Raw genomic sequence first — 24,695 nt, forward strand, 5'->3', positions numbered from 1 at the left:
CAACTGAAGCGCAGCGCTGACCTTCACGAACCCAGGCTCGGCACCAGTGCGGAGTGTACAGTGTTGAATAATGTTCACACCCTGAAGTAGAACAGAACAGCAGTAGTTCTCATTCCTGTCCAAAGACTACATTAATTGACATTTTTCGGAATCCATATTAATATTTGTAGTTCATAAATGTACAGTGCTGTCTCATACGAAATCAAAACCAGATTAATGCCAAAATTAGGGCTGCAGTATGGAGGGTTTTGTGAAAGTTCTAATTAAATTAATAAAGAAATAATTAATTAGAAGTCGAATTAAATAAATGCTTAATTTTGTTTTTACTTTTTGAAATAAAAGCTTGATTTTTTTTGTGAATTGTTTAATCGTTATTTAAATGTGTATTTTAAATATTTTTTAAAATTGTATTTAAATAATTTAATTAATTATTAACTATTTATTTATTAAATTCATGTGCCTGGCACTATGAAATAATTAAATCTGTCAACATCATCCATCATCTGTCAACCAGTCTAACTCTGATCCAGTCCGACTGATTGGCTGCAGTAAGGCAAGACATCTCAGGTTCCACCCCAGCACCCCATGGCTCTTCAATTAAATGTGCAGCTTCCCTTAAGAGTTCAGGGCAGCTTTTAGACATCTGTGGTTTGGGACTGGCCCGAGACCACCTCCTCTCAAGGGTCTGGGTGCGTTTGATTTTGACCGTATCCGAGTGCGATTACTGTGTTCACACCTGCACAAACGAACCACACCAAGTGTCCCATTTAACCGGAGTAAAATGTGCAGGTGTGAAAAAGCCCTTAAACACTAATTGGATTACTGTGCCTTTGATGAGAAATGAAATTAAGAATTTTTTTGAACACACATTTTTGGAACCAATAAAACTCTAAAAACCTGTTGTTTTTTTTTTAAAAAAAAGCATCCATTATTTCTTCTGATACACACAGGTTACACTGAACATGTGAGGGAATAGTGTAATTACTAATTAGTTACTACACTTCAATCAATGGTGTCTAGAATTTAACAATTCAGAAACAACAGTCATTAAAATGATCATAATATTGATGGCAGTGCTACATGTTTCTACCATTATTTTCTGTGGGCAGGGAACATTAGAGTGTTAGCTTAAATTATTGATTAATGTCCACTTCTCACTGCAATGACTAAAGTATTAAACCTGGTCTGGGTGGCACGGTGGCGCAGCAGGGAGTGTTGCAGTACTCCTGACTGTCTGTGAGGAGTGTGGTGTGTTCTCCCTGTGTCTGCGTGGGTTTCCTCCGGGTGACTGTCTGTGAGGAGTTTGGTGTGTTCTCCCTGTGTCTGTGTGGGTTTCCTCCGGGTGACTGTCTGTGAGGAGTGTGGTGTGTTCTCTCTGTGTCTGCGTGGGTTTCCTCCGGGTGACTGTCTGTGAGGAGTGTGGTGTGTTCTCCCTGTGTCTGCGTGGGTTTCCTCCGGGTGACTGTCTGTGAGGAGTGTGGTGTGTTCCCCCTGTGTCTGCGTGGGTTTCCTCCGGGTGACTGTCTGTGAGGAGTGTGGTGTGTTCTCCCTGTGTCTGCGTGGGTTTCCTCCGGGTGACTGTCTGTGAGGAGTGTGGTGTGTTCTCCCTGTGTCTGCGTGGGTTTCCTCCGGGTGACTGTCTATGAGGAGTGTGGTGTGTTCTCTCTGTGTCTGCGTGGGTTTCCTCTGGGTGACTGTCTGTGAGGAGTGTGGTGTGTTCTCCCTGTGTCTGCGTGGGTTTCCTCCGGGTGACTGTCTGTGAGGAGTGTGGTGTGTTCTCCCTGTGTCTGCGTGGGTTTCCTCCGGGTGACTGTCTATGAGGAGTGTGGTGTGTTCTCTCTGTGTCTGCGTGGGTTTCCTCTGGGTGACTGTCTGTGAGGAGTGTGGGGTGTTCTCCCTGTGTATAAACTGGGTCTCATCTCACCCCCTGCTCAGAAAAACAATCTGAGTAACAAAGATGCTTCCAGCAGTGATTACACTAAAAAAAAACAATAAAGAGAAGTATCCTCTCCATTTTATTTGCTTCATTGGAAACACAGGAAAGTACATGACACAAGTTTTTAGTTACAAATGATTTTTTCTTACAAAATTTAGTAATAAAATCTATCTAAGTCTTTCACAGCATAAGATCAGTACAAAACAATTCATTGTTATCTCTTATTAGAAAAAAAAAGCAATGGGAAATGTAAAACCCTTAGCTGAACTAATCTAGATATTACCATGGAAACATCACTTTCATCTAAATAGTTCAATAAATAAAAACATAAATTAGACTCTTGTCTGCGAGGGCCTTCTGCTACACCTGGCTCACCATCTCTGCGTCGTCTTCGAGCCACTGTGCAGGCGTTCCGTTAGCAGTCCTCGGCAAGGCTTGTCTTTGGGGTATCTACAGGAGGAGGAAGAGGAAGGTGTAGTTATGTATGGGATAAAGTGTGTATGCCTTATATAAGCATGTTTTCTTTCACTGTGAAAGAATTCCCACAGCGCTAATTTAGTTTTATCTGCAGTCAGTGCTGGGTTAGATTTTACTCAGTATCTGGTTTCAGCGCGAATGCTCAGGGAGGGAGCAGTTTCACACAGTGACTCAGAACTATTGACTGAAGGAGTGGCTCAAATCAAGCCCTGCTTACAACAGACAAGTCAGTCGCTCCGTTCACTCCCTCCACGAACAGGTCACTGACTCCTTCGGTCAAAGCAAATGCCTCCATGCTTCACTCTTTTAACAACATTTCAATGAAGGTTTAAAAAATTTCAGAATTAAACAAAGAATAAAAGATGACACCTGTCACACAGAAGGGTGCATCTGAGGTGTCCATTTCAACAAAGAAACTCTCAGTGGCATTTTCACATCTTTCTCAAATAATAAAAAAAAACATTTAATAGAAATCTTCTCTTGCGTGGATTTCCTCTGGGTGACTGTCTGTGAGGAGTGTGGTGTGTTCTCTCTGTGTCTGCGTGGGTTTCCTCCAGGTGACTGTCTATGAGGAGTGTGGTGTGTTCTCCCTGTGTCTGTGTGGGTTTCCTCCGGGTGACTGTCTGTGAGGAGTGTGGTGTGTTCTCCGTGTCTGCCTGGGTTTCCTCCGGGTGACTGTCTATGAAGAGTGTGGTGTGTTCTCCCTGTGTCTGTGTGGACTTCCTCCGGGTGACGGTCTGTGAGGAGTGTGGTGTGTTCTCCCTGTGTCTGCATGGGTTTCCTCCGGGTGACTGTCTATGAGGAGTGTGGTGTGTTCTCCCTGTGTCTGCGTTGGTTTCCTCCGGGTGACTGTCTATGAGGAGTGTGGTGTGTTCTCCCTGTGTCTGCGTGGGTTTCCTCCGGGTGACTGTCTGTGAGGAGTGTGGTGTGTTCTCCCTGTGTCTGCCTGGGTTTCCTCCAGGTGACTGTCTATGAAGAGTGTGGTGTGTTCTCCCTGTGTCTGCGTGGACTTCCTCCGGGTGACTGTCTGTGAGGAGTGTGGTGTGTTCTCCCTGTGTCTGCGTGGGTTTCCTCCGGGTGACTGTCTATGAGGAGTGTGGTGTGTTCTCCCTGTGTCTGCGTGTGTTTCCTCCGGGTGACTGTCTGTGAGGAGTGTGGTGTGTTCTCCCTGTGTCTGCGTGTGTTTCCTCCGGGTGACTGTCCGTGAGGAGTGTGGTGTGTTCTCCCTGTGTCTGCGTGGGTTTCCTCCGGGTGACTGTCTGTGAGGAGTGTGGTGTGTTCTCCCTGTGTCTGCGTGGGTTACCTCTGGGTGCTCCGGTTTCCTCACACAGTCCAAAAACACACGTTTGTAAGTGGATTAGCGACTCAAAAGTGTCTGTAGATGTGAGTGTGTGAGTGAATGTGTGTGTCTGTGTTGCTCTCTGAAGGACTGGCGCCCCCTCCAGGGTGTATTCCTGCCTTGCGCCCAATGATTTCAGGTAGGCTCTGGACCCACCGCGACCCTGAACTGAATAAGGGTTACAGACAATGAATGAATGAATGAATGAAAAGTGCATGCTGCTATAATAGTGCTATAAAAGTCTATATAAAAAGTACTTAGAACTAGCCTTAAAATAAACTTTCAGCACAAACTCTCTGGTAACAGTCTGTAAAGAGAAGTGTGTGCTGCTGTATCTCTGGAGAGATCTGTGCTCGCAAAACCGAAAATCTAAAATCTAACCCATGGCACAAAATACAGGTTAATTTAGTCAAAGAATGACATAAATTTAGTAAAAAAATCATAAAGATTCACTATGTTTACCATAAGCTTTTGTTAAATAACCCTTGGTTTGCTGTTAGAAGAATATGATCTTCACACGTTGAAAAGAAGCAAAGCTACACCACTGTTTTAATTCGTTAATATAGCGTAGCTACCAGTGTTGGCTCTAGTTCACAAAAATCACAAGCCACAGCTCAGTTAACCGTCTTCACATCAAAGACGGGGCAGGATATTGTAATCAAAATAATAACACAATGTAATGGAGGATTAAAGTCATATAACTACATTTTAATGATTTAATTAATGGCAATTGGAGAGTCACGTGAAATAAATGCAGTCAAACAGATTTCATACATATTTCTGTCATATTCTTCATATTTTACAGATAACAGATACTAGTTAGGAAACTACCTACAATCACCAGGTGCTTCTTTATAACCTCCCACAGTAAAATCCCCAGCCGGTGACTGAGAACCGGTGGAAATGAGATCATTTAAAACTAATGGAACCACATTCCAATATGTTACCTTTCATGAGGAACAGTATTTGTCAGTTATTTGTTCACAGCAGTTGACAGTAAATCAGTAAACGTGTAAAACAGTAATATTTGGAAAAATTAAATGCGTAATATTCCAGCTGCTCCAGTCTTCGGAACATTGGACCATGTAAATGACCATGAGCCATTACTGAAACATTACGGAATGTAACTCATCCTGATTCGTGAAAACTCCATTAAAGGCAAAGCTCAAACACAAACTCAGAAATTATTCAAAGCTGTGATTAAGAGCTGGAGTTAAGTGAATCTCTAACGTTGTCGGAGGCATTCTCCTGAACTTTCTGCAGTAGATTTTTAAAGAGAGCGAGAGAACATACTTTTACACTTTTACTCTTTCACAGATGAATTCATTTGTGGGGGAGTTTGATACGTCATCGTGCTGGGGCTTGTCTTTACTTTGGTGTTGCATTCCTTTGATTTTCTAAAAACTGGAATTGCTTCACTTGCATGGGTGCAATAATTCAAGAGAAATCTCGTCACCTAATGACCATCAGATTCTTATAGGTTCAATCACTTTCGAGTTAATACTCAAACCGGAATAACTTCAAAAAGAAGTTCAAAAGAAAAGTATATATCTATCTCCAAGGTTTGTGGGTTTATCCGTCATCAAATCCCACCAGCGTTAGATTCACTGTTGGTTCAGCACCGTGAACATCTCAGCCAGAGAACAGCTGCTTCAGGAGACAAACAAAACAACGAGGGCATGCTTTAAAATAATGGCCACCTGAGCATATATAAAGGAACCAAAGGGCAGGGCCACTGTCAGTTTCCTTCATTTAATTCTGGCTTTTGTCCTTGAGTCTTGGAATGCTCACCTGTCTGTCAAGTTCACACACATTTCTGCTGCTGTTAATGGGCATTAAATGAACAAAAAACGTCTTTAAACTTCTTTCTCACAAGCTTGTGGTAATAATGAAAAGGAAAGCCCTATTTAAAGGGGATCAACAAGTGTCCGGGTCGTAGTTAAAGTTTAAAGCAGGTCATATCAGTAACGACTGGAATCTTACACTGGGACGTGTTTATTTGGTTTAGAGTTAAATGTAAGGATTTGTGTTTTGTGAAGGTTTCAAAGGTATTAAGAAGAGATAATAGTGGTGGCAGACTGTCCACTCTTCCTCAGCTTCTTTTTGTTGGAAGCTTTCTCTACCTCTGTCTCTCTCTTCTTTGTTTAACCACAGCACTTTCACACTTTCTGCCTCTAGACACGAGTCTCCATCGAGTTTGTATCGATCTAGCAAAGTAGCAGACAGGCAGGTAAGCCATTTGCTTGGGCAGGGTTTTGCACTTAGAATATAAAAGCAAATAACTAGAAGAATATTTATGGAGTTAATGTTGTGCAAAAAATTCTGAGAGAGGAGAATGTTCTGAGAGGACGACGGTATTCTGAGTGAGTCTCAAAACTCGTGAACCTGCTCAACACTGCTCTCGACTCTCGAACATCAAACAAGATCTCACACTGTTTCTGCTCTGAAGTTTCAGATGTGCTCAAAACACAGTGCATTCGGTTTGTGCCAAAACTCCAGTCAATCAAAGATCGACAGAAGAAGGCCCCGTCATTGCATTTAGTTTTGAGAGGGAACTCAACACACCATTAATCTTCTCTCAAAACATTCTTCTCTCGAGGCATTACTGTCCTCTCTAAATGTGACATTCCGCTCCACATGTTAGGAAATGTGTCAGACTGTGTGAAATCATGCATTCTTCCTGTCAGAGTCAAACAGAAAGAGGCATCTTACATCAACAAGGAAACTGGAGCACCCGGAGGAAACCCACGCAGACACAGGGAGAACACACCAACGCCTCACAGACAGTCATCCAGAGGAAACGCACGCAGACACAGAGAGAACACACCACACTCCTCACAGACAGTCACCTGGAGGAAACCCACGCAGACACAGAGAGAACACACCACACTCCTCACAAAGTCACCCGGAGGAAACCCATGCAGACACAGGGAGAACACACCACACTCCTCACAGACAGTCATCGGGAGCGGGAATCGCCTCTGGAGCTGTGTGACTGCGACACTACCTGCTGCACCACCGTGCCGCCCAACTCCAATTAAAAGAAAACTAAATTATTTTGCTTACATCTCTGTGATTGAAAGAGAAGACATCTAAAAAATCTGTGAAATTCCCCTTGAACTAATTTATCATAAAGTTGGTTTAACTCGAGATAATCCTCATCAAAAGGCAGATGGAATTTTGCTCCAGTCTCAGTGTGATGCTGCTGTGGTGCACTCTGTGAGGAAGTTCTTGTATCATTCAAAACCAATGTGGGTTCATTATCTTTTTCATATCTTGATATTCGACTGCAGAACACAGGAGGATCTAGAATTTCTGTTCTAGAATTTAGTTAAGACTCATGCATAAAGTAATCAAACAAGACCATATTCACCACTGTTTTCGACCACTGAAAAAAGTATTACTCGTCTCTCTCAAGTTACCACTGAAGCATGAACATTTTTACGCTCATGTCCCTCGTCTAATTTCAGTCAATAGCTCCTCATTCCCATGCCTTGCCTGGCTCCCACTGCGACTTCACGCTGATAAAGCTGTGTTATAAATCTGTGCAGTGTCTCTGGCAGCTCCTAAGACAGGTCTGGACAGTTCCTGAGTTTCTCACCTTGCTCTCTGAGGAAATTCCTCTCTCCTCAAACAGACTGAAACACACAACAGTAATCTGAGCTTGTCCTATTCAGTTCCATCAAGCCCTCAGCTCTCTGCGTGTTTCCAAAATTGCCCAATTTGTTGTTGTTCTTTGTTGTCATGACCCATGTGAAAGCACATGTTTAGTTTTACGCTTCCACAAACCATGGCTAGATTTACAAAGCACAGCTACACAGCTCATTTCAAACACTGTGAGTAAAACCTGGTGTACACTTTTCAAATTCAGTCTTCTTCTAAGATGACGATGCGTTACGTGGGTTCCTAGGCTCTGTCTGAGGTGTGGTGTTGTTTCCCATTACTGGTCTTATGAAGTGGGCGGAGCTTCACTCCTAAAAGTCGACCACTAAAGAGTAATGAGGAGGGAGGCCGACAGACCTCAAGAAGCAACAGAACGGCAGAGCAGCATATCGTGGCTGTCCAAATGTTTAGTTTACTACATCATTTAAACACGCCACTGTCCCTCACGCTGTGTGAATCACTTTCACCTATCCGCTCAGTCAAACCTCACTGCAGTTCAGAGCCCTCTGTTGCCTCTAGATTAACACATCACACGTTAAGAAATGTGTCAGACTGTGTGAAATCATGCATTCTTCCTGTCAGAGTCAAACAGAAAGAGACATGACCCCAGAGCTGAGATGCAACCATCAACAAGTAGCACCTTCCAAAGGCAATGTGGTGGTTTAAACCCAAACAGGCTCTCAGCTTAATAACAATAAAGTTCTTCCTCCATAAACATGAATACAAATGTGAAGTAGTTTGTAGTTGTTTAAAGCTGGATAAAAAAAAAAACAATGACACGAAATGTGTGTATTTAGATCGCTATGTGCTGGCTGCCTGTTTGTTTCTAGAATCCACTAAATCCACTTTCAGGTTTGGGATGAATTTCCAGTCCAGTCTCTTTTCTCCAATACTATTTATTTAATCAAGTATTTGGTTATTAGAGTAAAATGATCTGTGTGTTCACTGACAGAGAGAACTGCAATCTGAGATGATGTCGCTGTTATTTTACTCTACGTAATCACACAGGTTTCTGATGGTGAATCAGAGGGGTTCTAATATTTCTGGAAGCCCTCAGGTCTATGCTACATTTCTAGGTCTGCCTTTTTAGTTTCCCTGCTCTTGTGAGCTCTCACTGGAAATATACGTTAGCCGCCAATCCTCCTCAAAAGTCCATGGCACAATTTTGTTTACAAGCTGCTGATGAGTCGGGTAAAAACGTGATCTTTGCTGTAGCTCGTAGATTTTATAAGCAGCCAATGTGAGCTGGAGATCTACATTTCTACATGTTTATGTCATGGTTTAGTCCCGACTCTGCTCACCTCGACACAGGTGTGAGCAGGTACTATATAAGGTACCCGTTTCCAGGGACACGCAAGAGCCAAACTGAGACGAGTCAAATAGCGACCAGTGGAAAAGCATCAAAAATGGTGCGTGTCATTTCTAAGAAGTGTATTTTTAGTGGTTCACACTCCTGTAACATAAATAACACAAGGTTAGTTGTCAGAGCAGATATTTTACCTGGTGCTCCTGGAAGCTGTGCTGCTGAGATGGTGGGGACTCGTGTTCAGGCAAGTTTCTGAAGCGCACTGCACCCTGCCGATGCCTGTCGAGGGAGTGCGGTCGAGGTGGGCGCAATTGGCTCCGATGGTGCCACGACTTTAGCTCCTCTGAAACCACCTGGCGAGGGAGGATCCTACTGGGATGGTGAGGGTATTCTCTGAGTGAGGGCGCCCGGGAGAGCTTGACATGGGGTGGTATTGCCCTGCATACCTGGAGTGGGAGTCTCTCCTCGTACCAGTACTCATAGTGGCCATTGGTGCAAGGTGAAGGCTTTTGCCTGATGTATGTCCGACTGGTGTCAAGGTTGTGGTAGTTTCCCTCATCTACATACGCTCTGTAGAAGTTTGGGGAAAGTTGGGGTGAAGTGTGTTTGTAGTGGTTGAGCGGTGTGCAGGGCTGAGGAATGTAACTATCTGGGGAACTGTTGTAGTAATATCGGTACCGGGCTTGGCACTGCCTTTGCAGCTCAGCTGGATGCTCCTGACACGGAGAGCTGATGTAGGAAGAAGCCAAAGAGTGCTCAGAACTGCTGTCCTCAGAGCTTGAGTGGTACATTGGGTTTTCCATGGGTAAACTCATAGGGGAGTACTCTGACAACGGTGACGTTAACATAACATCTGTCAGTCGCCTTCTGGGCCCCCGTGATCGGCCTCTGTCCCGGTCCACATCATGCAGAGGCTCACTGCTGGGAATTCTGAAATCCAGTTTTTTTTTTTATAACAATTAGTCAATCAATCAATTAATAAGTGAAGGAAATAACAAAAAACACACAATTCAATCCAGTGCTAACCTGAGAGAATAACCTCTGCGTAGATGCATCTCTGGAGTGGACGGGGTGCTGCTGGACTGTGTGTATCTAAGTGATACATGACTGGGTATCTGCGCTGTCAGGGCTGCATCTTCTAAACAAGCTTCCAATGGAGGCAATGTAGGTGTAACAGCAGGACTGCAAGAAAACAAAGACCATCAGCAAAGTGAAGCTGCAATCTTACACTCCCATAATTTTACTATGAGTGTTTTTAGGAACACCTGAGGAGAAAGAACTTGATTGGTGGCTTTGAGTAGAGTGGCTGTGATTGGTTAATGCTGGTTTACCCCTGGATTAGATTTGTATTTTTGCGATCTTAATTTTCCAAACCTCAGTATTTCCACAAAACGTCAAGTTTATCAAATGCCATACAAATATAATTCAAGTATTCAAAATTCAGATTTAAAAACTTATGTCATTGATGGAACTCCATAAACCTGATGAAGCCCTTAGCCAAGTTTCTAAGGGGAACCCAAAACTGAAGGCCCAAAGTTTATAGCATTAAATATAGATGTGTTTTAAGACAAACTTAACATTGCATTGGTGCCTTTACGCGATTCCTCATCAGTTATTCATAGAGCCTACGTTTCACATACATACACACATACATACTCTATGTCCATACGTTCAACATCCAACAATTTTAATAACTTTCCCCTTTGACATGAGATGTTTTTATACCTGGATTTGGTGCTACTGGAATGAGACTTCTTCATTTTCTGGTATGGCTGATCTAGGCTGGATTCTTTCCAGGGGGAGTTCTGGATTGGTGCAGGCTCAATATCCAGTGTGGGGCTTGGGCTGGGGCAGAGGCTGGGGCTGGGGCAGAGGCTGGGGCTGGGGCAGAGGCTGCGGCTGGGGCTTGGGCTGGGGCTGTGGCATCGATGTAAGGCCACAAGAGGCAGTGTAGGTGGCTGAAGTCGGTTTGAGGAGCCGGTGTGTATTAGAGGACGGTGGGGGGTGCCTGGGACAACGGAAAGAGATTCTGCAACTGGATGGGGTTCCAAAGAGACCTGGGATGACTGACACGTTAGCTCCTCTAAAACGACAAGAGACAAGACACTGAAGATACTGATGACTTCAGGGTGTTACTGTTTAGAAATCATTATAGCCACATTTACCTTCGTCCAACACTAGTGAATCTGACAAAGAGCTGTCATCAGATGTACCTTGATCTGAAAGCAATGACAAAATGATTAGGTGTAATTAAGGTTTAAAAAAAAGTACTCAGAAAACACATCCAACTCTTCACAGTGACCTGGGGCGGGAACCTAAAACCCCACGTCCCTGGAGCTGTGTGGCTGCAACACTACAGTCAGTGCGACCTGCTGTGGCTGCTGCCCCTTGGTTAAATAAAATTTGGGAGTTATTATACTGTGATTTTTTTTAAATCAACCCTTCCTCTACCACTATTAAGCAAGCTCAGGCGCCCTCACGTTTTTGCAGGACTAACGCAGGGCGTGGTGAAGAGCGGCCATGCTCCAGCCGCAACTGGAACACAGAGTCCTGAAGGTCTTTGAGCTTCTGTTCTTCATGCTTGCACTGCTGCGATCGGCTCTTCTTCACCGCTTTGCTAAGGTGGGCCTCCAGGCACAGTCTGCGAGCCGCTACGTAGATTTGCTGCTGTAAAGCCAGTTTCGCTTCCACTGCACACAGTTCCGAGTCCTGAAAAAGATCACATTAGTGATGTCCATTGATGTGGAATTAAATATTTATGATTACTTGTGAAACTATTTATGAAACTGACTAATAAAAATTGACTTGATACAATTACAGCGTATTCATATGATACAAATATACCCTTTTAAATCATGTAAGTTCCACAGCAGCAGAGGGACAGAACGGCACTCAGTAAACATTATCAAATCCATAAAATGCATAAATTAACATACAGATCTTGGTTTATAAAACAGGTCGATTAGAAAATACTGCACTGGTTTAGAGTTAGTTTTAAGCCTAAATGTATCACATTGGTAAATTGTGATTTGAAGGACGTAAATAGGATTTGAACGTATATATATTTACAAGAAATGATTTACATTAGTCATTTTCTGGTCTTAGAGCATTCAATTTGTTTTATTGGTTCATCCAGGGGCGGCACGGTGGCGCAGCAGGTAATGTCGCAGTCACACAGCTCCAGGGACCTGGTGACTGTCTGTGAGGAGTGTGGTGTGTTCTTCCTGTGTCTGCGTGGGTTTCCTCCGGGTGACTGTCTGTGAGGAGTGTAGTGTGTTCTCTCTGTGTCTGCGTGGGTTTCCTCCGGGTGACTGTCTGTGAGGAGTGTGGTGTGTTCTCCCTGTGTCTGCGTGGGTTTCCTCCGGGTGACTGTCTGTGAGGAGTGTGGTGTGTTCTCTCTGTGTCTGCGTGGGTTTCCTCCGGGTGACTGTCTGTGAGGAGTGTGGTGTGTTCTCTCTGTGTCTGCGTGGGTTTCCTCCGGGTGACTGTCTGTGAGGAGTGTGGTGTGTTCTCCCTGTGTCTGCGTGGGTTTCCTCCGGGTGACTGTCTGTGAGGAGTGTGGTGTGTTCTCCCTGTGTCTGCGTGGGTTTCCTCCGGGTGACTGTCTGTGAGGAGTGTGGTGTGTTCTCCCTGTGTCTGCGTGGGTTTCCTCCGAGTGACTGTCTGTGAGGAGTGTGGTGTGTTCTCCCTGTGTCTGCGTGGGTTTCCTCCGGGTGACTGTCTATGAGGAGTGTGGTGTGTTCTCTCTGTGTCTGCGTGGGTTTCCTCTGGGTGACTGTCTGTGAGGAGTGTGGGGTGTTCTCTCTATGTCTGCGTGGGTTTCCTCCGGGTGCTCCGGTTTCCTCACACAGTCCAAAAACACACGTTGGTATTGGTGACTTAAAAATGTCCGTAGGTGTTACAGATACAGATAATGAATGAATGAATGAATGAATGAATAGTTCATCCAGATCAGCTCGTACAAGTCTGTGACCTTGTTGCACTGCTTCCTTTAGAATCACAGCCATACTGTGAAACATGTAACATACAGGTAAACTCCTAATTGTTTTCCTCATGTTACGTTCGTTGTGTAACTGCACCTCTCTCTGAATCGTAATAATATGACCCAGAGAAGTGGCAGTTGTCCTTAACACAAATGCCCACAAATGACCACATCTTCACACACTTCTCTGGGCTTTCAAATCACAATTTATGAATATGATACGTTTTGGCTTGAATCTAACTCCATGCTCTGATCTCTCAGTCTTGCCCTTTACCTCTGCTCCTCTGTGTAGAATGCTCTGCTCATCCAGCTTAAAAGCAGCCCCAATGCGGCGACGGATTTGCGGAGGCTTTTCTCCAGGCAACAGAGGGTAGTCTGGGGGCATGTGACCCGTCAGCTCCTGCATGAGGCATAATATACTTATGTTTAATGAGGAGGGCTATTATAAGTGCTATGAATTGTGAAAAGTCTATTGCTATACGTGGTGATACATGTAACATTATTATCTCTCTCTCTCTCTCACACACACACACACACACACACACACACACACACAAGAAAACAGCTGAAACGCAACTGAAATTAAAATCAGTGCTGAAAAAGTTAGAAATGAGTCACTGTGAGACTTTGTGAGCTTCCTTGTTTTTCCTGTATGAAACACTACAATGTGCGAGTCCAGGCAAGCTTCAGTTCTCAACTGCTCATAGCTTACGCAATGCTTTTACTCAAGAGTCCTTTCTCATCCCGTCTCCCAGTCAAATCCTACTGTCCCTCCCTAGTTCAGTTCTATTTGAAACACTCAGGTAATGACTGTGGTGATATTCATCTAATTGAGACACAAAGCCACACACCGCCAGCTTTGATGAGCCACATCATAGGTGTGCCAAGTCAAGTACAGACAATACACACGATGTTGCTAGGGCATGAATTCAGCTGTTATTGAGACAGAGGGCTGAAGGTTCATCAGAGACTTTGTTGAAAACACCTGGACATGACAAATGCATTTACGTTGTTTTGTTTTGTTTGTTCAAGACAGAAATAATCTCAAGCTGTAAACGTCAAGGTTACTTTAATGGTAAAGTAAATGTTTCTCCTGTTTATCCACTCCACTAGATACAACACATACCCTTCTGGCTTAGAGCAGACAGGTTTTCCCATGTTGTATACATCACCTCCAGTCTACAGCTGTGTTCTCAGAATGACGCATCTCTTTTTGAAATATGTGAATTTGTTGGAAGACTCACAGCTTCTCGGATACAGAGTTTCTTCAGCTCCAGAATACACAGCTCGAGCCTGTCCTCCAAAGATTGTTGTTTCAGCTTCAGCGCTCGAGTGTGTGTGCTCACGTCCTTCATCACCGTCGTGGGACTGTCGTGTCCTGCAAAACGCACCCGAAACAAACCTCAGTTATTTTCACTTGTTTTTTATATTCACGTTAGAGTCATAAAGGGGTATATAGCAGTGATTTAACACTCTTTTAGCAAAGGTGTGACAGTGGAGGAGAAATCCAGCATAAGATCGTTCAGTTAAGTACACCCTCTTTTCTTTAGCCCTATTAAAGTTTTTGAACAGCACAAAAACACACAAGAAAACTAATATATATAGTTCCTTCTATCACAACAGTGTCCTGAGTGTATTTTTGTGTGTTCATATGGTGTAAATAACTATCTCCAATAGACTCTTGAGCCAAATTGTTCCTAGTTTGTTAAAATGAACAAACGTAATCAGTGCAGCAATGCAATCATCAGAACAGAGATCCACAGCTTAGTGTTTTATGACTAAAAGGGGACATTATGCATCTGGAATGTCTAACAACTCCCAAACTCTGAAAAAAGGCCATTCTAAGGTCTTTAAGTCAGAAACCATGGGAGAAAGGGAGCTGTGCATGTGAACAGTGGCTCATTCTCATTAAAAGGGACATGTACTGAAACCAGCCTCTGAACAGGACTGTTTGGAGGTTGGGATAATGGTGCTGTGTGTTTTTATCCTTTTGATATTTTGACCAAACCGTGTCGCAGGGAACAGTGTTAACTTGAGGAAAATGAGTATATGTCCCGTTACATAGTGACAAGCATGGAATAAAAAATGTGTGATCTCCTCAACTGAGTGAAGAGTTGGAAGACGACGGCACCATGTTTCCCTCAGTGTGAACCGAAACCCTTCACAGTAAAACGTGGGCCATGATTGGCCAGTGCTATGATTACCACGTAAATCTGTTTCTCTAGATTTATCATGAAAAATAACATTCTTTACATAAGAAACAGAATTAGTTAAATAAAGGGGTGTGGACTAGAGTGAAAAAGTAGTTGAAAGCTGCATTTTTCAAGTTTAGACAAACCTTCTCAACCTTAATGATCAAGTAGATTTTATCTTGGGGATTTTCTATATTTGAAACACTACACATTCTGCCATTAAAGCTTCCCCATTAAGAAGAATTAGCCAAAACAGACATAATACACCACAAATGGCTTATTATGACACTTAAGTGCTGTGGAAATATTGTTACATAACTTGATTATGCAATTAATTCAGTAAAAGATCATATAGCTGCACCCACCACAGTGCAAAATGATCCCACTGTCCGTGTCACTGATTTCCTCCTTGGCCTCCATGTCTGTTTAGGTTGTGGTCTTCAAGCCAAAACACCGTTTTCACTTCTTTTACAGACCCCTGTGAAATACAGAGAAAATCTATATTAAAATAAACTCACAAAGGACAAATGTAGTGGTTTGAGCCAAAGCAAGCGTGTCCAGTCCCAAGAAACCAATTAACCCTTCAACAATGACAAGGTCTTCTGACCCAGAGCCGTGGGGGTAGGAGCAGATTCCAGGGGACTATGTCATGCAAACAAAGGTTTAGCGAGGTCGCTCGACTCGAACTCAACTATGCCTCACAGCAATGCTCTGTCAGCAGGGGCTCAGCCCAGGGTTAAACAAAGTGCTAGTATTGTGCTGGTTAGTCTCTCTATCATTTGCCTGCTATAAACTCATCACCTTTGTGCGCCTGAGGAATAATAACAGCAAACAAGTGGAAAATCAGAAATGTAGTTCTCAAATGCATGAAGAATATTAGGAAGATTAAGGGAAATATATCAAATAAGGAAGGATCTTCATGAGATTATAGAGACCTGGTGTACTCTGTACTCTCATCCATGTATTCGTGAGTTTATTGGCAACTTTTCATCTGAACCTTTACTTTAGGGGGATATTCTCAGATTTATTAAGGTCTTACAAACACACCTATGGTCACAAACAGTTCTATTAACCAATCGCCAACAACCCTCTTTATCACATTCAGTTTTAAATGGTGCAGTGCTGCTTTCCTATAATTTCATCTTTACTCTTACTGTAACACACAGGAGAGATAGAAAGAAAGAAAGAAAGAAAGAAAGAGAGAGAGAGAGAGAGAGAGAGAGAGAAAAGAAAGAAAGAAAGAAAGAAAGAAAAAGAGAGAGAAAGAAAGAAAGAAAGAAAGAAAGAGAGAGAGAAAGAAAGAATGAAAGAGAAAGAAAGAGAGAAATAAAGAGAGAAAGAGAGAGAGAGAGAAAGAAAGAAAGAGAGAAAGAAAGAAAGACAGAAAGAGAAAGAAAGAGAGAGAGAAATAAAGAAAGAAAGAAAGAAAGAAAGAAAGAAAAAGAAAGAAAGAAAAAAGAGAGAAAGAAGGAAAGAAAGAAAGGTTTTCTCAGTAATTCAATGTAATTCTGTTCAGAAGATTATTTATTAAACAAATATATTCATGTCAACAACAAATATAAAGAAAACATTTATTTAAATGTCTAAAGATATAAGTAAGGATTAAAAGTCAATATTATTTGTGATATATATGTAATAATAATAATATTAAGTGTAATTATTAACAATAATAATAACAAATGATATTTATATAGCGCTTTTCAAGTCAAAACGCTTTGTTCCCCTTGTGACTTTTAACCGTGACTCAGGTATGACATTAAACCGTTGATTCACATGTGACAGTGTCATAAGAGTTACAGAGGAGTCTGCTTAGTTTCCTGTCTGTGAAACTGTTTGTACCAGTCTACGTCAAAATGAGAGCGTCTTGAGTAAGGGATATCCACAGCTGTGTGAATGATTAACAGGTAAGGAGTCTCTATAACCAGGTGCAACACTACTGCTATCCTCCAGCTTACTGGTGATAAACATGATTCTAGCCCATAAACCACTGTTATACATACAGACTTCAATAATCACAAACTGAACCGCACACTAAACAGTGACCTCCAAATGCCATCATCGTTCACTGCACTTCACTTTTTTTAAAAAGCGTTTCAAAACATAGGCGTGTTTCATAACGATGGGAAAATGTTCATATTTTTGTACATTACTGAATCTGAATTTATCAATATGAGTCAATTCAGCTGTTTATTTTCTCACAAACTCTCCGTTTACTAGCAACAAAATAGAAATGGGAAAAGCATCTCTAACTTAAAACTTAAATAACTCCACACTGACACACGATGTAAGAACGGCCATCCCCTGATTAGTCTTTTACAAGGCAAAATTACACAGCCCTAAGGGTTTCTAATAGAAGAGCACTTTCTAATAATGTAAAACAATAATAATCCTATCACTTGTATTTACCAACAAATATCAAAAGATAAACTCAAAATATCTGAATATTAAAGGTCAGAAACTTTAGAAAGTAAAAGTCTACTCACATGTTCAGTGTCTATTGAAGAAAAGAAAGAAAAAGCAAAAAGAAAACTATTTGACAAAATTATTTCCACAGAAACTGCTCAAAGCTTCGCAGGAACAGCTCTTTCGCTCTCTCACTGTGAACTGCAGTGATTCGTTCTCTCTCTCTCTTGCTCTCTCTCTCTCTCTTCCTCTCTTTCTCTCTCTCTCTGTCTCTTTCTCTGTCTCTCTCTCTCTCTCTTTCTCCCCTTTCTCTTTCTTTCTCTCTCTCTCTCTCTCTCTCCTCTCCCCCCCCTCTCTCTAAGAAAGGCACATGTACTTGAGCGATACTCCTTCAGACTGAATACACCAGAGCAAATATTAACCCGTGTGAAAACAATCTTCCTGTTTTACTTCTTATCAGCGTTCTCAGTGAGATATGAGCTGAATGTGAGCGCCACCCTGTAATGAACAGAAACCGTGTACAAGACGTGAATGAAACAGCAGCATTTAGACGGATAAAAGCTGATAAAGTACAATTCGTCCCACTCTCACAAGTTGCTCCACTGTGTGAAGCCATTTTACTGCCCTCTCCTGACACATTAAAAACTCATGACTGCTGTTCACTTTTTTCTCTCTAAAACAAAACCATCAGAAGATTTAGCCACGTCATATTTTGTAGAACTGCCACCTGAAGAAGTCGAACAATACACAAAGATCACGAGCGAACATGCTGCATTATTTGTAGATATTAAATAACAAAAATTAAAATACCCCTAACGCACACGTAGAGAGAATAATACTCTTCCAGCTGGCGCCCAGTCCTCCAGAATGTGGTGGGAGACACTGTGTCTGCTGCTCCCATGCATCACTCACATTCATTCAGGATCTTTACATTCACATTGGCCCTCAAAGAATGTCAGTTTATATGAACTGCAATGAGCCTATCATGTCACAAAATGCCAAGCAACAAGACTGCAGTCACTATCAGGTTTCACCAATGGTCTCCGTGTAAATATGTTTCCGACAGGAGCCGGAATATAATACGCATCTGTGGTGGCTTAGGGCCAACGAAGAAATAAAAAGGAATTTTAGTAGATAATGGAAGTACACTTTTACAAGTTAAAGAGAATTAGAAAATAAACACTGATTAGCTCAGACTAAGTTACTCAGCACATGTAAATACAGACTACTGCAATACAGCACCGGGCAAATGGTGGAGGGAAGAATTCCTCAAGCCTCTCAACCATGTAATGAATGCAGCGCTTGGAATTGAAGGGAAACTAACTCAAATGAGATTACATTCACGTTTTTGAAGATGGTTCACAGCAGAATTCTGGAAATAAAGGTTCGACTGTTATTTTAAAGATCTCAAAAGCACTGACTGCAGTAATTTAACTTCAAAACTCTTTTGTAGTAAGTAACTAGACCTACATTTTTGTGGATCGTGTAGTAGAAGTCACCACAAATACTCTGGGGAATTTCCACAGCCAGGATACCACAGACATGTGTCTATTTCCAGAAAAGTTAGGACACTTTCTAAAATGGCAATAAATGCCGAAATCTGTCATTTGCAAAATTCAGTTGAACCTTTACTTCACTGGCAACAGGAGAAAGATTTTCAGTGTTCAATGACAAACATGATTCTATTTGTTAAATAGAAACAAATAAAAAACTGATGCCTGCAAAAAAAAAAAGAAAGAAAGCAGGGACAGAGGCGTATTTGGTCACATCACCTTTCAATTTTGATCATTTGGGGACCGTAAGAACAAACTAAGGCAAGTAAAACTTTACACAAGACTCAAGCTGCTCTTGATTTGTCTGTGGACTCCGTTGTCTACTTCTCTTCTTTATGAAACAACATACATTTTATAGAAGCCACATCTGGTTTCAAAAATCAGAATCTTGGTTACTGTTCTTTATAAAATTACCCAATGTTTAGAGATATTTCTTGTTTCTACTGAATGTTTAAAACGATTACATTTACACTTTCACAGCCTTAACATTTTGTTGAAATAGTACTGAACTCATCTGTCCACTTCCTGTTGGTGACAGATTGTTACTCGTTCACTAATATGGATCAGTGCGGTCAGGACTCCAGGGGTCTGTTAATAGTAATAACCACCTGATTTGAGTTTGTGAATTCATTATTATATTACTTTTATAAAATCACACCCAACTCTAGGCTTTTCATTTTGTTTTCTATTTAAACCAATTCTGAAACTTTAATAAACTTTTAATGTTAACTTAAAAGGTAAATATAACAAAAGCGGAGAAAACATGCACGATTGAAGTTTTCAGAGAGTTATCTGGGAGCCCAACAAGGAAGTTGTCTTGGCCCTTTTTAATTCTCAGTATTTATAAATGACCTGCTGTTAGTGCTGAGCAGTAGTGTGGTCAAATGCAGCAAAAAATATTTAACCAAGTTACAGATAACGTAGAATACAGCAGCGAGGAAGGCCTTACAGAAATAACACGCACAGTGAACTCAAGATAGAGGGCAAACCTTGTGGGACTCATAATGAATACATAACAGTTAAAGTATCCATTGGGCCTTTGTTATCAGTTAAAGCAAATAAAACAAGAGAAATTTATATTGCAACATATTCAACAAAAAGAATTAAAGAATGGAATTCATTCCTCTGCTCGAAATTCATAGTGAAATACGATTTAAAAAAATTAAACACTACCTAAAAGATATGGACATTAGATGAGTCCTTGCCTAATGCATAAAGTGATGAAAATGAAACACTAATTAGCATTTGTACTGTATTTATTTTATTCTACTCATCTAGACTTTTATATATTTGTCAACGTTTTATATAAATATATTTGGTGTTATCTTTTGATGTGTGTTTATGTTTATGATCCGTGATTTTTATGTTTGTAGGACCCCAGGAAAAATAGCTGCTATTGTGATAAAACAATAAATACAAATACAATAAAATAACATCTGAACTGTTCTCTTTGTGTCACCTCCACAGGATTTCCATAGGATTAGGGTTCAGTTATTTTAAGGATGGTCTCGCCACACTTTAGGGCAAACATTCTATAGAAAGTTTCCCCATCTTTAATCTCTGCTCTTCCTGGTACTGCAGAGTGGGAACGCTTTTTTACACATGGAGACTAGTGAGGCCGTGTTATTCAGAGGATCTGTACTTTCCTGTCTATTCAGGATGGGAGCTGAAGCGCACTGAGGCCAGCAGTCAACTCTGCCTTTCACCGACATCCCCCGAGCTGCGCACACAAAAAACTACAGGATAAACACGACTGCACAAACACATAGATTTATCTGTAACCAACTGTAATGTAAAGAAGGGGGATATCAAATATAATATTAATATGGCCACTGTGCTGCACACAGAGGAACTTGTTTTCTACATTTAACCCAATCCGTGGAGTGAAACACACATTTACACACACTAGTGAACACTAGGGGGAAGCGAGCAGTGCTCAGAGCGGTGGGCGGCCCTAGCCACGGCGCCCGGGGAGCAGTTGAGGTTAGGTGCCTTGCTCAAGGACCCTTCAGTCATGACCTGTTGGCTCTGAGGATGGAACCAACATCCAGTTCCTCACCACCAGGCCACGGCTGCCCATCAGGGCTTTCAATAATAGTCGTATTACAGAGCTGACCTCCAAGTGTCTGGATATGACCCTGAAAAAATAGCTGAATTGTACCAGCTCTGAGACCAAGAAACAAAGTAAGTGTCTCAGGAAAGAAGAGGGAACATTCAAAAAGTGAAGTGTCCTGCTTAAGGCCGATCAGACTGTGCTCTTTTAACTAAACACGGGTAAAAAAGTGGTGTTAAAGCCTAATGTTGTTCCCTAAAGATACATTACATTATTTTCTCCAGAAGAAGAAAGAAGTGAATAAAATAAAAGAAGAAAAGTCCTAGAGATTAAATGCAGCGCATGAAATCAACACAATTGTAAAATCTAGAATTAATATTGAATCTGGTACAATTATGTTCCCTTATTAAAAGACTGAGTGTGTACCGTCGACATACACCTGTAAGAGCAGAACGTACCGCTCCTGTGACAGTTTTTCTGAGAGTGAACGTTTAAAACATTTAACCCTTTGAACTGTGATGGCGTTTACTAATGAAACTAAAAACATGCTGTTTCTGAAAGCAATGATTATACGTTTCTTAAAACTGTTAACATCATTTTCACAACGTTGCTGCATGAAAACAAACCTGAAAATAATGATCCTCAAAATATCTGGGGGAAAAAATACTAGTTAAAAAGACTACAAATGCATATGGTTCTTACTGGAGTTTGTTGTTCATACTGAGATCAAAGATGTACAGATTTAACAGATTTAACAATAATGCAAATATAAAATAAGAAAGAGAACTACACACTGAAGGTGACACTGACGTTAACGCAGCTCCTGTGATTGTTTTTCATCATTGTCTCTACACAGAGGTGAAAATGAGAGACTTCAGCCGAGATGACAGCAGCACACTATACACACACATGCTGTTAGCCTCCTCTCCGGCACCAAACTGGCTTTGACCCTAAGAAAGCTCTGAATTCCACAGCCATTTACTTCCACTGATCTGCACAATTCCATTTGCTGCCTACACACTCTAACTATGCTGGCGTCTCTCACACACACGGTCACTGGGAGGTTAGGACTGTGTGGTATGACAGTGATATCGTACACCACGGTACTGGAAAAGGCCCGTATTTAAACATTATGACACTATGCAAAATACATACAAAATGATAACATGAAAAACTCCTGTTCCAAATCTATCCAGTAACTGCCAAAGAAAAGAGCAGTTTCAAGTTGCAGTGAGATAAGTACAACCCAACAGAAATGCCTCTGTTCCTTTTTATTGGCTTAAAGTAAGACATGAATGGGCCCCTCTCTTTTGTTTTGGCTCAGAGTAATAGAGGAATATCCTCTTATAACTGGCTCACAGCACAAGTGTTGATGCTGCATCCCAAAACACACATTTCCTCCTGAAATCTTGATGAAATCTTGCTCTGACAGTGTTGGTGCGATTATAACTCACCAAACACGCTCCAAATGTTGACCCGGTGTAATTCAGCCAAGAATATTCTTAGAAATAATGTTAAAAATGAACCAATCAATGCACAAATTGACACAAGGTGTTGAGCATTCAGAATCCTAACCAGTGCATCAGTGCATATATCAAAGTACCCTCCAGCATCCACCAACACCCCAACAAACGCAGCCACTCCATCAAGAGGGAACATATAATATAAATACCCGTTTTTAATTTGATGCCAGCAACACATTTTAAAAAAGGTGGGGTGGAGCAACAAAAGACTACGCTACAGAAACAGAGGTTAATGGCGAAAGGTCAGTGACATGATTGAGTCTAAAAGAGTGTCTCAGAGAAGCTGGGCCTTTCAGATAAAGATCAGACCATTCTGTGAAACACTGAGAGCAGACTGAAAAACATAATTATAGAATTGAGGCACTAAGTAAAATAGTACAAGGGACGAGGCCCACCCCCACCGCCCCAGTACATAATACAATATTTTTAAAAACTTATCTGCCCATTTTAAATTTTGTGCCTGCAACAAGTTAAAAAGAAACTGGGGACAGTGATTATCGACAGTGTTAAGTGTTTGGGACCTGAGGAGACCAATAGTTGTAGCTTTGAAATTCAGCATTTTTCCCATTTCTGCTGTTGAACAACTTGCAGCCTCCATTTCATAATGCAACCATTGTTTTCAACATGTGACAGGTCTGGACTAGCTCAGCACCCAGGCACATTTACTAAAGAGCTACGCTACTGTAATCATGCAGAACGTGCTGGACGACAGGACACTTGTCCTCTTCACATCGGTCACATCTTAAACGAGCTCAGGCCGAGAAAGAAGCATCATTTCTGGATCCTGTTTCTTCTTTGCTGTTAGATGCAGCCACGAGCTGTGATCACAGAAAATGGCTTTGGGAAGTGTTTCTGAGCACAAACAGTGATTCCACTACAGCAACGTGTCTGTTTTATTTCGGTGCCAGGATAGAGCCCAAAGACCACAGCCAGCCAGTGCTGATTTTGGACTTGCGCCGTGTACACAGAGATTTCTCCAGATTCTCAGAAACTTTTAACAAAATAAACAAGTTCTTTAAGCTGAGAATCTACTTTCCTGAGTCATGAAACCCTCCTCACATTTACTTCTTAAAGAAAGTAAGGAAAATATATATTTTTAAAAAACTATAAAACATTCCCAGTTCAGAAGTTTGAAATACAGAAGTTTGAAAATGGAATAATGTTCCATTAAGAATGGGGTTTAAATGACGTCCACGACATTGTGTTGTTTGAAATAAAGTCTTTAAGCCCTGCACTAGCCCCATCCACATTAACAACACACACCAAGATGTTTACAGTGGGCTGCACTGCTTATATTTGACTTATTAATTATTTAAGGTGATGTGATGTTTACGGTGATGTGACACTATTAGAACAGCACCACACTGATTTGGATGAAGTCCCAGGTCTGATTCCTGGTGGATGTTTCCACATGTTTGTGTATGGAATGCTTGTATTTGTATGTTCCTCCCTTTAATGCTGAAAATTAAAGTAACTGAATTGTAAATAGAAATGAATATAACGGCTACTGTTTGAACAGGACGGTTATGATCTGATTTAGTGAAGGTTTATCATTTACAAAGTAAAATCTATACTCATTACTCACCAGGGATGAACAGAGGCACTGAAACATTGTTTATAAGTCGTTTATGTTCCTTAAATAGCCACTGAATCATTCAAATGATCCATGTTGGGTTTTTATAAAGAAAACCCATTCAAAACTGTTTTTCAAACAGTGTAAATAAGTTCAAAAGTTACTCTCTCGAAGTGATCTCGCATTGTCTGGTGATTAAATGAGATTTAAATTATGTCTAAGTCCAAAACTTTACAATTACATAATATTCTGAACAATATACATGTGTAGCACGGAATATCAGGCTGTAACTCTAACTCCAAAAGCAGTTCCGTTACTATCATCGCATCTAAATGTATTCTTTGTATGGTCTCATTTGTTTCTAAAACTTGAAATGAAGTGAACAGATCACGCGCCTCGTTAATTTCAGTAGCACTTACTGTCGAAGACGAAAAGAATGAGCTTCTCCAGTTTCCTCATAACAAAGCCTAAAGACAGAGTATATTTACGAAGTTTTCCGAAGCACCGTATCGTGTTGTTTCGTCCACGTTTTCGGGACCACAGCATTCCAGATTGTTGTAAGCAAGACTCTGGAAGGGAGCGAACCAAGTGGTTTAATCCGGGTTCCTACATCAACGCGTTTTTCCACTTTCCCCATATTTACATAGTTTATCTTCTAAACGGAAGTAATGTGTTTCACCGCAAAGGATTACACA

The 24,695-nt window shown here is 41.4% G+C and overlaps 1 protein-coding gene across 2 annotated transcripts; it reads right to left on the reverse strand.

Moving 5' to 3' along the window:
- Nucleotides 1-2,025: 2,025 nt before the first annotated feature.
- Nucleotides 2,026-24,560, reverse strand: inavab (innate immunity activator b). Of its 2 annotated transcripts, none has more exons than XM_066673238.1 (10): nt 24,420-24,560; nt 15,261-15,373; nt 13,948-14,081; nt 12,978-13,103; nt 11,202-11,430; nt 10,887-10,940; nt 10,447-10,804; nt 9,748-9,903; nt 8,916-9,651; nt 2,026-2,386 (listed from the first exon to the last, which is right to left on the reverse strand). In XM_066673238.1, exons 2-10 carry the CDS (start codon nt 15,313-15,315, stop codon nt 2,297-2,299), a joined length of 1,938 nt encoding a protein of 645 aa, XP_066529335.1. In that variant the 5' UTR covers nt 15,316-15,373; nt 24,420-24,560; the 3' UTR covers nt 2,026-2,296. The 2 variants fall into 2 exon arrangements, with proteins under 2 accessions (XP_066529335.1, XP_066529336.1); XM_066673239.1 differs by lacking the exon at nt 24,420-24,560 and adding an exon at nt 17,379-17,539.
- Between the last annotated feature and the right edge of the window lie 135 nt (nt 24,561-24,695).

This window comes from Hoplias malabaricus, chromosome 5, assembly GCF_029633855.1.
Source record: "Hoplias malabaricus isolate fHopMal1 chromosome 5, fHopMal1.hap1, whole genome shotgun sequence".
NCBI classification, from domain to species: Eukaryota; Metazoa; Chordata; class Actinopteri; order Characiformes; family Erythrinidae; genus Hoplias; species Hoplias malabaricus.